Source organism: Monodelphis domestica, chromosome 4 (assembly GCF_027887165.1).
Source record: "Monodelphis domestica isolate mMonDom1 chromosome 4, mMonDom1.pri, whole genome shotgun sequence".
Taxonomy (NCBI): Eukaryota; Metazoa; Chordata; class Mammalia; order Didelphimorphia; family Didelphidae; genus Monodelphis; species Monodelphis domestica.
The window spans coordinates 367,783,454-367,797,678 of record NC_077230.1 but is presented as its reverse complement, the minus strand read 5'-3'; the positions used below and the strand labels follow the sequence as shown (position 1 = coordinate 367,797,678).

General features: G+C 40.9%; 1 protein-coding gene across 3 annotated transcripts in view; it reads right to left on the bottom strand.

The window, feature by feature from the left end:
- Positions 1 to 14,225, bottom strand: part of SMAP2 (small ArfGAP2) — a 52,851-nt gene that overhangs the window by 4,268 nt on the left and 34,358 nt on the right. For all 3 annotated transcript variants that reach the window (XM_001365635.4, XM_056795223.1, XM_056795222.1), the window contains 7 exons: positions 13,394 to 13,479; positions 11,886 to 11,964; positions 9,704 to 9,790; positions 9,096 to 9,177; positions 7,908 to 8,020; positions 7,064 to 7,229; positions 4,444 to 4,760 (listed from right to left, as the gene is read on the bottom strand). In XM_001365635.4, coding sequence (XP_001365672.1) covers positions 4,444 to 4,760; positions 7,064 to 7,229; positions 7,908 to 8,020; positions 9,096 to 9,177; positions 9,704 to 9,790; positions 11,886 to 11,964; positions 13,394 to 13,479 — 930 coding nt within the window. The remainder of the gene's footprint in view (positions 1 to 4,443; positions 4,761 to 7,063; positions 7,230 to 7,907; positions 8,021 to 9,095; positions 9,178 to 9,703; positions 9,791 to 11,885; positions 11,965 to 13,393; positions 13,480 to 14,225) is intronic.

Below are 14,225 nucleotides of genomic sequence, written 5' to 3'. Positions count from 1 at the left end.
TACAAGATGGAAGAGGTATGGCCAGGCAGCAGTATGAAAAAATTTGAAGGGCTTTGGAGGACAGTAAGACAACAGTATGATATGCCAGGCAAAAACCAGAAAACAACTCGGGCTGCATTAAAAGGGGGCATTATACCTAGTACAAAGGAGGTGACAGTCCTGCTATCCTCTGCACTGGTCAGATGACATCTGGAGTAATGTGTTTTGTCCTGGCCACAATATTTTATTTAGCAAGGAAACTGACACACTGGAGAAAATCCAGAGGAGAGCAAACAAGAAAACGAAAAAGCCTGGATTTCTATACCACATGAGGTGGAGCTGAAGAAACTGGGAAATGCCCAGTCTGGGGAAAAGATGACTTGGGAGGAGTATGTGATAGATATATTCAAGTACTTAATGAGCTGGTCTGTGGAAGCTAGAATAGATCTGTTCTGCTCAATTCCAGAGGACAACTTAGGCTTGATGTAAAAAAAAAAATCCCAACAATGAGTTATCCTACAGAAGAATTTGCCTCAACAATGTGGGTTCCCTGCTCACTGGAGGTCTTCAAGCAAAACCTGGGTAACCATTTGTTGGCTTTATAGTAGAGAGGAATCTCATTCAGTTATAGGTTGGACTTGCCAGCCTCTGAGATCAACTCCTGTTCTGAGACTATACAGATGAAGAATCTGAGACTCAGAAAGGCTAAGAGATGGCCTAGGGACCCCCAGCAAATGAGATGAGCTCAGACCTCCCAAATCCAGCCCAAGCTGGCTTAGACTGAGTTCTTTCAGTGCTTTAGGTATCTTTCAGAAAAGGCAGCCACCAATCTCATCACATCCCAAGATGATAAATTTTATTGGGATCTGATTTCCAGAATCTTCAAGGCTGAGAAAGTCAAAGATTCTTGGCTATCATCAGCATGTAAGCAACTGAAGGCACTTCCTTCCTTCAGTTCCTTCCCTGAAGCCCTTATCCAATCTCTAAGTATGGTCTTAAATTTAAAGAGTTTCTGGTACATCCTTGTGGGGGGAACATGTCCAGCCAGACTGTGTCTCTTCCACCAACCTGTGCTGCTGCAGGCCAGATACCTACTCAAAGTATGCATCAGTCCATTTAGATCAAAGGGAAAAGAAGAAACAAGAATGCTTCAAGGGCACTGATTAAAAAGCAGGGAGGTATAGCATGACCCCAATGTCCTTCAAAAATGAGCATACAAGAGAAAATTAACAAGGCAGCAAGAAGTGAATCTGAGTGAATCCTGGAGAAGTTGGGGCTAGGGTACTGGTGCTTAAGACAGTAAGAAAACTGCTCAGGGGCCCAATCCTATCTGACCCACTTGGGGAAAGGAGAGGAGCCCAAAAGAGAAACTGTTGCTTTGAATGCCCAAAGTAGGCTCCTGAAGTGGCTTTCACCAAAAAACAGAAAACATGGAGGGAAAAAAGCACAGAAAAACCAGAGAAAGAAAAGGCTGAATTCAGATGATTAGATAAAAAGCTTATAGTATCACAGAATACAATAACCAAAGGGGACCTTCTAGCCCAATCCCCTAATTTTAGAGAAGAAAATCCAAGTTCAAAAAAAAAAAAAGCCAATAATAGAGTCTAGATAAAATCCAAGTCCAAGTATTCTGTCTCCAAATCCAATGCTCCTTCTACCAGATCTTTTGCTGTCCAGTCTTTATCCTCTGGCAGAAAGGGAATCCAAGACACTGATTCTTGGTAGGAAAAAAAAAACATTTGTGCCCTTCACTAATTAGGAAGATTTGCTATTGGCAGCAAAAATCGAAGGGAAATTATAAAAGAAAGACATTCAATGTTTCCTGAGTCTAATTCATCTTGCTGGATGATAGTAGCCTTTGCTATATTTTAAGGACAGTATTAAAAAGACCTATCTATAAAAAATATGCAGTATTTATAGCAAAATTAGAAATGACTGATATGTGCAATGTTTAGGAAATGGCCGATCCAATTGTGATACAGCAAAGTAACATCATTGCTATAAAAAATAATGAAAGAAATATGGAAACACTCGTGAAGTGATGCAAAGTGTGGAAAGCAGAGTCAGACCACCCACATAAAATGATATAAAACAAAGTTCTGTTGCTTTAAGAGAAGAAAGCAGATTCATCATGCTAGAAGACCAACTTGAGCAGGGGAAGGGCAGGAAGGACAGGGAATTCTGGTGAAAGAACTAAGGAGCTGAGAGAATCCAAGCAGTTAACTCACTTCTCTTTGGGGAGCCCTCCAGAGAGGTCGGTCTAAGAAAACCTCTGAATCTTGATCATCCTTCTGTGAAGCCAGACCCCTGAATCCAGTAGACGACAACAGGAGTGGATAGGACTTTGATATAAAGCTATCCATTCCAGGAAGATTTCCTCTCTCCTTCTAAAGCAATCCTTGAACTTCATATCATAATTAGGACAGTTAGAAGTCAGGACAGCTATCACAATTGACCCCAGAGGATCAGGCAGGAAAAGATTGACTGCAGGATTTGGGGAGAAGGGGTTCAATTGTTAATCCTTAGGGACTTCCTATTTCCCACTTTCCCATTACCTTATCCCACAATCTCACTTACCCTACTTTTGTGTGTTCCTCAGGAATAAATAGCTATTTCTATAGATCAAGTGCCTGTTCATAATATTTAGGGAGAGGGATCTGAAGCTTTGTGAAGAAGAACTACATTTCCTCCTCAAGGAAGAAGAAGCAGTTCAGTCCTGGATTTTTACTTCAACCTCTCAAGAAATTATAGTCTGTGAATCTGAAGACAGCCTATGTGGGTTTTCTAGGGAAAGAGAGGGGAGAAACAATCTGTCCCCTCTCTCCACCCTTTAGCTACATTCCATCTCTACCACATTTTAGTCCTAAATTAAGTAGTGGGGGACTTCATTTCTCCTCCTTCATTACACTACCTTTATTGGTTTTGAGTCTAGAAACAGACGTGATTGAGAGGTAACTGGGAAACACAATGGATAAAGCATCAGACCTGGAGTTGGGAGGGCCTGAGTTCAAATCTGCCTGCAGATACTTTCCAACTGTGTGACCCTGGGCAAGTCAATTAACGCCAAATACCTAGCCCTTGTTACTCTTCTAAATTGTTACTAAGACATAAAAGCATGGGTTATTTAAAAAGTTTTTTTAAGTGACTGAAAGGGGGAACAGGAAATAAATTATTTCATGTTTATATTGTATAATTGATAAAAATAGAAAGCTTAGGTTTTGTGTTACAGGGTTTAATTTCATACTATAATTGAAATTAAGGTAAACTGAGGCACAAAATTCTGAGCCTGTTCAATTTATTCATAAGGCTAGCAATTACCAATAAAATGGTCTCTCAGTTCCTCAGTAAGTCCAAAGGCCCACAAGATAAGACTTATTAGCTTTCACATAGTTTGGGGAAGTACAAGAGAACAAAAAACAGGAAGCATCACAAATGGAAAACAGTATGATTGGTTACAAAGTCTGAAGTGTTCTAGATGATGGAAAACAATGATTGGACGGAAGTCTGGAATGCAGGGCTCCACAGGAAAGAGGAAACCCTCCTTCCATCTTGTTGCTATGGCAAGCTCACTGATGGTATCCACCTGAATGGCTAGTTAGTGTCACAGTGATGACAAGAGATCAGACTTTCCTGAAAGGTTAGGTACTCAATGGTGCAGAGGTAACAGACTTCCTGGTGCCCACCTGTATCTTGAAAAGCTTGTTAGTGAGATAAATTTTTTAAACAACTCAGAAGAAAACTGAACTTCTGGACTCATGAACTTCTGAACTGTACTCAGAGACAAAGAAACATGGCTCAGGCATTTACGTAATAGAATCACTTACAGAATGGAATCAAATATAAAATGCTAAATCAATATTTGATTTTCTCAATATTCTATTGACATTTCTTGAATGCTATTATGCTTATAATGAAAAATTAAAATATCCATAGGGCTTTTTCTTAAAAGATCACAAACTTTTAAGAGTCAGAACAAACTGAGCTCAAAAGGTCTCTAGTCCAAAGTATACCTAAAGAGAAATTGCCTCTAAATCACCTAACAAGTAGCCACTTAGCTTCTACTTGAAGACCTCCACTACTGAAGGGCTACCTGGCTTCCAAGCCAGCCTGGGCAGCTCTAGACAGCTCTTATTGTTTAAAAGGTTTTCTCTTGAAAAAGAGCTGAAATGTACAACTTCCCCACATTGCTCGTCATCTTGTCCTCTGAAGCCAAGTGGAAAAAATCTTATTCCTTTTCCCCAGGACGGCCTTTGAAATACTTGAAGATAGTTATCTGATCCTGCCTCTCCTCAAGCCTTGCCTTCCTCAGGATCCTAGATTTAGAGCAGGAAGGGACCTAAGAACTTACCTTATGAGACTACAAACCTTCTAGGAAAAGAGCATATAAAGTATTCTTCTGATCGGGGAAGAGAATAGGAAAAGAAGGTGGCATCATAGAGTATGATGCAGAAGGTGAACCCTCACCTGAGCCAAGTTCCACTGCAGCTGCTGTGCTGGTGGGATGCCATACATTGTCTGAGGAACAGCTGCCATGCCTGCAACGTAACCAGCCTGCTGGGCAGCCATCATGCCATTGGGGACACCCATCACTGCAGCTTGCATGCCACCTACATAACCTGGTGGAATGGCTACAGGGGCCACCATTCCAGCAGCTGCAGGTTGGGTCAACATGCCCACTGGTGGGGGCATCATCCCCCCCATCATGGTGCCAGTAGGGGGGACACCAGGAAAGCTGGGGTAGGCTGTGGGATAGGCCATCTGAGCCGGAGCCATGAACATTGCTGCAAGAGAACATATGCACATTGATTAGGGAGTTGGGGAAGTGCCGAGAAGCAAACCAGGGCTACTAGCTAACCCTCTCCAGGCTTCTCAGCAGTGTCCTCATGACAGCCTGACATGGACTTTCTTCCCTAAGACCATTTCTGTGCCACTGCTGCAGCCACAACAACCCTGTGAGATTGGAGATGTGATACCTGGCCCCATGACATCACATGGGAATTGGGCCTCAGGTTCAGGTTTCCAGATGCCCATGACAGTCCTGCTTCTCCTGCCTTACCACCTTACCCTGGGCATTGTTAACACCAACATTCCATTCTTAAGATACTTTGAAATGTAGCATTTTCCTCACAGTGACTATGGGAAGTCAACTGCAACAATTACTACCTCCATTTTACAAGTAAAGAAACGGATGCTTGGGAAGGGGATATCATTTTGCCAGACTTCAAAAAGTTAAGTGACTGGCTGTCTCCTTTTGGGCCTTTTTTCCTCCTTGGCTGCTTCACAAGTCTGCTCTCATCTCCCCTCCTTTAAGAAATCTTTCATCCTCATGGAACATGATCTTCCCCTGCACTATGCCTAGGGCTTGCATCCTAAGCTGCAAACCTGGAAATTTATACGCTCTTTGCTCAGTGTTCTTAAAAATTTTAAGAACAGAAAATGTCCAGGGGGCAGCTGAGTGGCTCTGTGGATTGAGAGCCAGGCCCAGAGACAGGAGATCCTGGGTTCAAATCTACCCACAGACATTCCTAGCTGTGTGACCCTGGGCAAGTCACTTGACCCCCTATGCCTAGCCCTTACCACTCCTCTGCCTTAGAACCAATACATAGTATTGATTCTAAGACAGAAGGTAAGGGCTTAAAAAAAAAAAAGAAAAGAAAAAGAAAATATCCAAATTGGAAGAGACCTAAGAGATCAACCAGTTCTATACCTTCTTTTTATGGATAAGGAAGCAGAGGCCCTGAGAGGGGAAGGCCTTTGTTAATGGGAACATAGATGGTAAATCGTGGAAAGAAGATTTGATCCCAGGTCCTCTCAACTCTGGAATCAGAAGGAGGAGGATTCAAGTTCTATCTCTGACACATACTGGATCTTAGAACTTGGACAACTTCTCAGGGTCCAGCTGACTCCCTAAGATTCTAAGTTGCTAATTGACACCAGTGGGAAACATTTCCACATTGAGAGTTTTTCTACTCTGATGAAATCATTAGTCTGCATAAAACAAAGTGCAGCAGTGACTGTAAGGTGGATACAGAAATGAAAAATGACAGGATGTGTTTTAAGAAGCTACAAGCCTAAGGGAATGGAGGGAGGGTATGGAAGGAATGAGAGGGCAGTGACAAGAGAACTGTGTGCATGTATGCTTGGGAGAAGATCTGAAAGAGACTAACAAGGTTCTCAAGGAGGCCGACTGCAGAATGGACGCAGGAACAAAGCCACACCTAAATCTACAGGACTTTTTGATAGGTCTTGTGGCCATGGATAGGCAGAGAGAGCCTGGCTACAGAACTCCTAGTTTGCTTTGATATATATACCTCCCAGTGCAACAGGCTTACTATAAGTCTATCCACACAGACTTTAATGCCCAGGTTGGTCTGAGCAGTCCAGACTAATTTTGCAGCCTGACTCTGGAAACCCTAGCCAAAGGCCTTGTTTCTTAATAGCCCTTCCAGGCTTATGCTAATTAGGGGCCAATCTATGGCTGCCTCCTTTTTAAGGCCAAGCCTAGTTCCTCAGCCCCCTTCTTCTCCATTGACCAACTCTGGCCCATGACTGATCCCTATGTCTTACTGCTCTAAATTGGAAGTTATGTCCACTGTTAAATTGGCATCACCTGCGGATACTTTGCAGCTTTTCCGGAAGGGTCAAATAGGCCCATGTAAGGTAGAATGCTCAAAAGTACCTAAGGCGATCCACCTCCAAAGAACTGTTGGAGTAAAAAGGCAGATGGAAGCATATGATTTGTCACTTGTTTATTTGGGTATATGTTTTAGGGTTTGGTTTTATAAAATTGAATAATACGGAAACATGTTTTAAATGATAATGCATGTAAAACCCATATTGAATTGACTGCCAGTTTAGGGAATGGTGAAGGAAGAAGGGAGGAAGATCATTTGGATTATATAACTTTGGAAAACTCATGTGGAAATTTATTAAAATTAAAAAAAAATTTTTAAGTACTTAAGACTGCACCAGCAGCAACTACCCTTCCAACTCCTAAATTTTTCTCTCATCAGCCCCATATAGCTGTCCTTAATTAAACATTGCAAATGCCCAATGTGGAAGCTCCCTTCCCTATGAAACTTACCTTGAGCAGGCATCTGAGGAGTTTGTGATCCATAAAGTGAGAGGATGGAGTCTTTAGAGAGCTGTTTCTTGCCTGATTCTTCTGCTTTGCTTCCTGGTTCAGGAAACAGGTTCAGATTTTCAGGAACAGAACTAGCATTCCCTGCAGTTGGCATGGACCCTATAACCTTGGGAACAAAGAGGGAAAGGAAAGTTTAAAGGAGCCTCATGGGTAAAGAGATACAAAACTCAATCTATCTTCCTATCTCAAGTGTCAATGATGACATTTGCTATAATATCACATAGCTTAAGGTTCAAGTTTCCTGACATGAGTTCATATTTTCACCATTCATAAACTGGACATAAACCAGCTGTCTGCTTGATGGACTCTTTAGGATGGCTTTTTCTTCTCCACTCCCCAGAAGATGATCACAGCCAACCTTTAGAGATGTGCACAAATTTAATGAGATCTTCATTTGAGGACCTTCCTTTTCCAGGCAAGAGGCAAATAAAACCAAGAAGCCATTGGTGGATGAGACAGACATAGAAGAGATATTTGACAGGCAGTGCCAATTAAAGAATAAGGCAACAAGTCCTATGCAAAAATTTGATTTTTTTTTAAAAACCCTTACCTTCCATCTTAGAATCAATACCATGTATTGGTTCCAAGGCAAGTGACTTGCCCAGGGTCACACAGCTAAAAAGTATCTGGGGTTAGATTTGAACCTAGGACCTCCCATCTCTAGGCTTAGCTCTCAACCCACTGAAGCCACCCCAGCTGCCCCACAAAATTTGCTGTTTTAAAATTCTAAATGGTCTCCCCTTACTATACTGGCTCCAAGCCTGAACAGATTCACAAGTCTCACCTTTCTGGAGTCTGAGAGAGAAGATGATGGAACTGAGGCCAAGAGATCTAGATCCTTTTCTAGGGTGTTACTGGTCTTGCTATTTGAGATACTGTAGGAGGCCAAGGGAGCATCTAGAAAGACAGGACCAAAGTCACAAAAACATGCTTAATACTGACCATTTGTTTAGGTTGGAGGCAGTACTCCCAAGGATACCTTCCTGTGATACTTCATCACTGTTAGATAAATTTGAATTCTTGAAACTGAACAAAAGATCTTCTAGGTCACCCAACCTGGAAAGGCTCAGCAAAGAACTATACATTCACAACTTAAAGGTCAGTGTGACAAAGTATGCACAGGCTCATTAGAGTTGGCCTCCAGTGATTCATTTTTCCCCCAAAATCATGAAACTGATTTCTAAGAGGCAGAAGAAGGCTTATGATCCACATGTGTGTGGGACGTAACCAGGTCAAAGCCATCACCATACTGGTCCATAAAGCATGATGAGATTAAAACTACCACTCATAGCCCAGAGGTGGCAAGGGAATTAACTGTTGTTAGTGAAGTTTTGAATCCTAAGAAGGGAGTGGATATGGCATAGATAGCATTCATACTTCCTAAAGGGGATGGTTCTTTGCCACCTATGTCTCTGTAACACAGTCTCCACCCCATATTCTCCTTTCCTTTCTCTTGCTGCTCCAACCTTAGGGCCTACAGACCTAAGAGGGTACAAGTAGAACTGAATTATAGGGCAAAGATGTGTGTGGATGGATATTTCCCCCAAAAGGGATAATGCATCAATACATGTATGGAGCTTGTCAAAGATCTAACATCCATTTTCAAGAGCTCCATGGTCCATGAAGCCTCCCTCTACTCTGTCAGCTACACAGTGGAGGCTCCCCTCCTCAAATTCCTAAAAGCCCTTTTCACAAAGTTTATCTCTGCATTTATTATTTTCCCTGGCATCATACCTGTGTGCATGGTATTCCCTCTGATTTTGCATGCTCCTTGAGAAAAGGATCTGTGCTGTCTCAATATTTGTACCCCCAGTACATGGTCTATAGGCACCAAATATACCTGAAGTGAGTTACAGTGTGGCAATAAACCCCAGGAAAGGAAAGCAGAGGGTACCAGACTGCTTGCTCTCCAAAGAAGCCATAAATACAGCCCTTTTTAGACCAGGAGAGAAAGGGAAGATATAAGCCTTACCAAGGCCCAACAAGTCCATTACAGGCTCAATTGCTTTGGGGGAGCTTTTTCGAGGTAGCTGCAGATCTTCCTTCTTCTGAGGCTAAATTGAAAAACAATATTATTGAAGAAATGAAACAACTGCTTTTTCAAAGAATTCTTTTCATAAGGTTACTATTATTCAAAGCTAGTGGCAGGAAATAATATTAAGTAGCATTTAACATTGACAGGAAGAAAGAGACAAGTAACCAGTCTGGTGCCCACAAAAGTAAACCTAATCAGGGAGTATTGTCTTTACGTGCTTGGTCACAACTAAGGAAAATGGAAGGACTCTCTAGTACCACGGGTAGCATGTTGAAAACCAAGACAATTAATCTCCAAGCCCAGAAAAGCCAAGAGAGGAAGAGGTAATGTGGGCCCATGAAAGAACACAGTTAGGCAAGGCTGATGGAGGGTGGAGGGACTGGCCAAGTGTCTGAGGACTAGAAAGCATTTTCCCCCACACTGAGGAGTACGCTCCAGCATTTGTGGACCTCATCTATGGAGCATCCCAAGAAAAACCCTGTTGAGCAGAGTCCCCTGAGACTGAACAGAAAAGGTAAATGAAGGGTACCGGTGGAAGCTCTTACCATTTTGACTTTCTCAAAAATCACAGGCTCCACTTTCTTTTCTTGAACTGGCTCACTGCTTTTTTTCCATTTGTCATCTTTTTCTTTCTGGGAAGGATGTAACAAAGCAGAAGAACACATAAGGACTTATAGTGATTTGAAACATTTTATTTGGTGACAATTTTGAGCATTAAAAATTCAACAAATGGAAAATTGCTTTGAGGCCCCACAATTCTATGCAGTGCATTCTAGACTAGGCATTTTGTCTTAGTCACTAACATATAGTTCATATGAGGGATGCCCACAGTAAACTAAAATTAGAGGCAGCAGTGTCAAAAAAGGACTCAATTTAGAGTCCAGAGACTTGAGTTCAAATCCTGGATCTGATGCTTAACCAGCTCTATGCCCTCAGATGCATCATTTTACTCATATGTAAAATAGAAATAGAAAGATTTATACTACCAGTCTATGAGCATCACTATAGGGAAATGGACCATGGAAATTGCAAGGAGACATAAAAATGTGAGTTATCATAATGGATGTCATCTATGATTTTTTTAAAATCTGTTTTCACTTTTACCATCTCTTGGGGGTAACAAGCTTACTACTTAGTATATATAAAGTAGGACTTTGATGTCCTAAATTCATCTCTTCCATGCTTTCTCCTTACTCATTTTAATATTCTTGGATTGAGTGAATAAAGATGACTCATGACTTTACAGACTTGCTCAGACATAGGTTGGACTAGTCAGACTCTGAAAGTTGTGCCACTTCTGACAAGCTATCTCGATGTTTCACCTGAACCTGATATCATCTTTTCAAACTAAAAATCATTAAGCTTTTTATGCTAACCTTATACAATGGTCCCCTTTCCCTCTTAAAGATTTAGGATTCATTTTAGAGCTGGAAAGAATGTATAAGATCATCTAATATAACCGTATTTTAGAGTTGAAAAAACTGAGCCCCAGAGAAGGGAAGTGATTTGCTTTAGTTACAGAGGCAGCGAGCCAAGAGCTCCATGTATTCAAACCTAGTTCTTTAGATTCCAAAAGCCAGTGATCTTTTAGTTCCATGGCACTGTTGTACAGTGACTAGAAAAAAAGGACATATTTCTAGATGTAGTCACATGTAGTTTGGTAAAAATGTAAACCAAAAGGTTCCACTTAAGTGTTTTTCTTTTCCAAATTCATTTAGCATCTATCTAATTGCATTTTGATTCACTATGAGTACAATCATCTGTTTGACCTCCCAATACCCTTCTTAGCAATGGCTTTCTTGTAATGGATGAAGAATGGTTAGACATCTTCAGGGAACCATGTCTAATAACTGCCAGCACCACTACTGATAGCTCTGAGCACACTAACTTAGGGAAAAAACTTTTGATTTTTTCCCCAAAAACATTACCTATCCCAAAACTCATCTAATACTATTCTTCCCATTTAACAGAGGCTAAGCAAGATCTTCTCAAAACCTGACAGGATTCAGTGTCATTAATAACCTGAATTAACTGTCTATTCCCTCTTCCAGGTCATTTAGGAAGACAATTAAAGTTCAATGTTAGAAGCAGCATGGCACAGTAGATTAAAAAACTGACTTTGAAGCCAGGAAGAAATGGATCCAAATCCCACCTTAAAAACATAATGGGCCAGTCACTAAAGCCTTCAAATGCCCCAGACTTTCAATTTAATGCACTTCAAGAAACCACAAAGAACAACTGTTTGCATGTTGTCTCTCCCATTAAATTTAAGGGCAGGGACTGTTTATTGCTTTTCTTTGTATTCCCAGCACTTAGCACGGTTCTCAACACAGAGTAGGTGCTTAATGTTGCCTTCCCTTGTTAACTCTAAGAATAAAATATTTATGTCTTTACCATTCTTAGATTTAGTAAAAATGTAGCTGCCAGATTCCAAAGGTCCAAAATGAGAATGGGAATTCTCTTTATCATAATTCTTGGTACAGATCAAGCCAAAGCATTCAAATTCTGTTTTCAGTTTCTTTCTAGTTCCTGAACATGCTCCTGTACTCAAATGACTGAGTGGCCCCACTGCTTCTCTACTTAACTTCCTTCCTCTTGACATATTTATAAAGGGGCTCCTTACTGGTGGTTTTTTTTTTGCAGTCTTTTGCAAGGTGCTTTCCAAATTCTTTTTTTGATTGACCTTGTTAAAGCTTGTTAAAATAATCTGAAAAACATAAAACTAACCCTAAATGCAGTGATGTCCAGGCTTCGGTCCATGTACTTCTTCTTTTCATATTTATCTCTGATAAATCCTTCTACAGCTCTGCAAGTAGCTGATTAAGGATGAAGTACACAAAGATGGCGAACACCAATTATAAAGGATTACTAGGTCTGGGAAATGTAGTAGGAGATGTAAAAATGAAAGATACCAATGTGCTCTTTCTCACTTTTCCCAACAAGTTCTCATTCCTCCCTATTCCTTTTTTTTTATTTTTATTTAGAATCATTCCTCCCTATTCCTAAAGAAGACTTTCCTTCTACAAGGTATCTCCTCATTTCCTTATGGCATCTCACATCCAGTTTCTGGGAACAAATCTCCCACCTAATCTTTAACCACACAACTCATTCAAATTTTCTAGCGTCTCATTTCTCATGCTCATTTTGAAGAGCTAAAGTGAAGTATTTAGTATACATTTTTTTTTCCTTAAACTCTTGTCTTCCATCTAAGAATCAATACTGTGTATTAGTTCCCATTCAGAAGAGTGATAAAGTCTAGACAATTGGGGGAGGGAGGGTTTAAGTGACTTTCCCAGGGTCACACAGCTAAGAAGTGTCGAGGCCATATTTGAACGGAAGCTATCAACTGAGCTAGCTACCTATCCCATAGATAGCATTTTAAACCTCCATTAAGGTCCTGTTCTGATGCTTTATCATGTGAAACTTCTCAAAGGTAATGCCACTAGAACATAACCTCTGGCAAGCCATGATGATACCAAAAAAGCTTTGAGTGCAGGGGCCCTCATGAACTCTGTGCTTATATACTGAAGAGCAGACCAGCCAGATACAGAGCCATTGCCCAAGGGGTAGACAACAGGAATTGATTTTCTCAGTTGCAGCAACTTACAAAACCAAGGCATAAATAGAGGTGGGATCCAAGTTAGTGGAGGTTTCTCCCACACAAAGAAAAGGACAATTTTCCAAAGCATTGAGGGAGAAGTACAATTTTTTTAAAGGCAGGTAGTAAACCTATTTTACATTATTATAAATAAGTAAACTCATTTACATTTTATAATATTCAATGTTCTCTGTTTTCCCTACTCCCAAAAAGTAAAGTAGTCCACAGTTCTACTTCTCTCACAAAAAAGGTGGAAGATATGAATTGAAATGACTGCAAATGAAACCACTTTGGACTATATGGGCAGAAAGAGAAAAAAGAAACTGATTTCTCTTTCCATAGTTTCAGAGATCAATGAATGGCCAGAGATGGTGCCATGTAAGAGAACTCATAATGGACCTACCACAGTTCTTAATCTATTATCATTTAGCTTAGAGGTGAACTTCTGGGCTGTTATTTCCTTAGTAACATGACAAGCAAAGCTCCTGATGACATGGAAGGAAGTCTATAGGAAGACCAATTATCCAAATAGCCCCCAGAAAGCTGCCCCAAGTTCAAATTCTATTCTCAAGCACTATCTAGCTCTACTGAATCACCAGCATCCATGGTGCCCAGAGTCATAGGTCAAAAAGGATACGGATCTGTCTGAGGTCGCCGGAAATTTTCAGGTAGGTAGGCCTCATACAGTCGGTTGGCTTTCCCATTTCCCATCTCTTGCATGCACTGCAATTCAAAGAGAACACTGAAATCAAACGTTCCTTGGAAGGGATGATATTTAATAGGTTCCACTGAAGATCTGCCTCCTCCCTTTAGGTTTCTATCTCATTGATGAGGCCATTTAAAAGAGCAGCTATCTCCATGACTTTAGAGTGTCCCTAGGAAAAGGTGAGCCTGTTATCCTATATCTGTAACAGTCTACAGGAACGCTTAGCCTGAAGAAACCATCTCTTTGGTGCCAAGGTACTGATACTTCAGCCAGACCAAAAGTAGATGGAAAAGAATATCACATACCTCTGGGGAAATAGGGTTTGAGGGAAGTGTGTAGTTAAAAATCCCAGCTCTGTGGCTGGAATGTAGCATGAGCCCAACCAAGCAAGACAAATTGTCATCCTAGGGCTCTGGATCACTTCCCAAGAGGCCCCAGCAGGCCATCTGCAGGGGAAAATGGGCACATTCATAACTAAATAGGTCTTTATTAATGTATGAAGCTTTACATAAGTGTGTAAGAATCACAAAAACACAGTGTTTCATCTACAATTTTGTAGAGATCCAGATAAAATATAAAGTGTAGCCTCTAGCTCTGGTGTCAATTTGGTTGCCCAATTTTTCCTGAAGAGACTAGGGAAAAACTTCAGGAGTCAAAGGACTTTACAGCTAGAAGAGACCTTGGAGACAACCTAGTTAAAGTTCCTCATTTTATAGAAGAGAAAACTGACTCCCAGAGAGGAGAAAAAGGCCTCCCCAACATC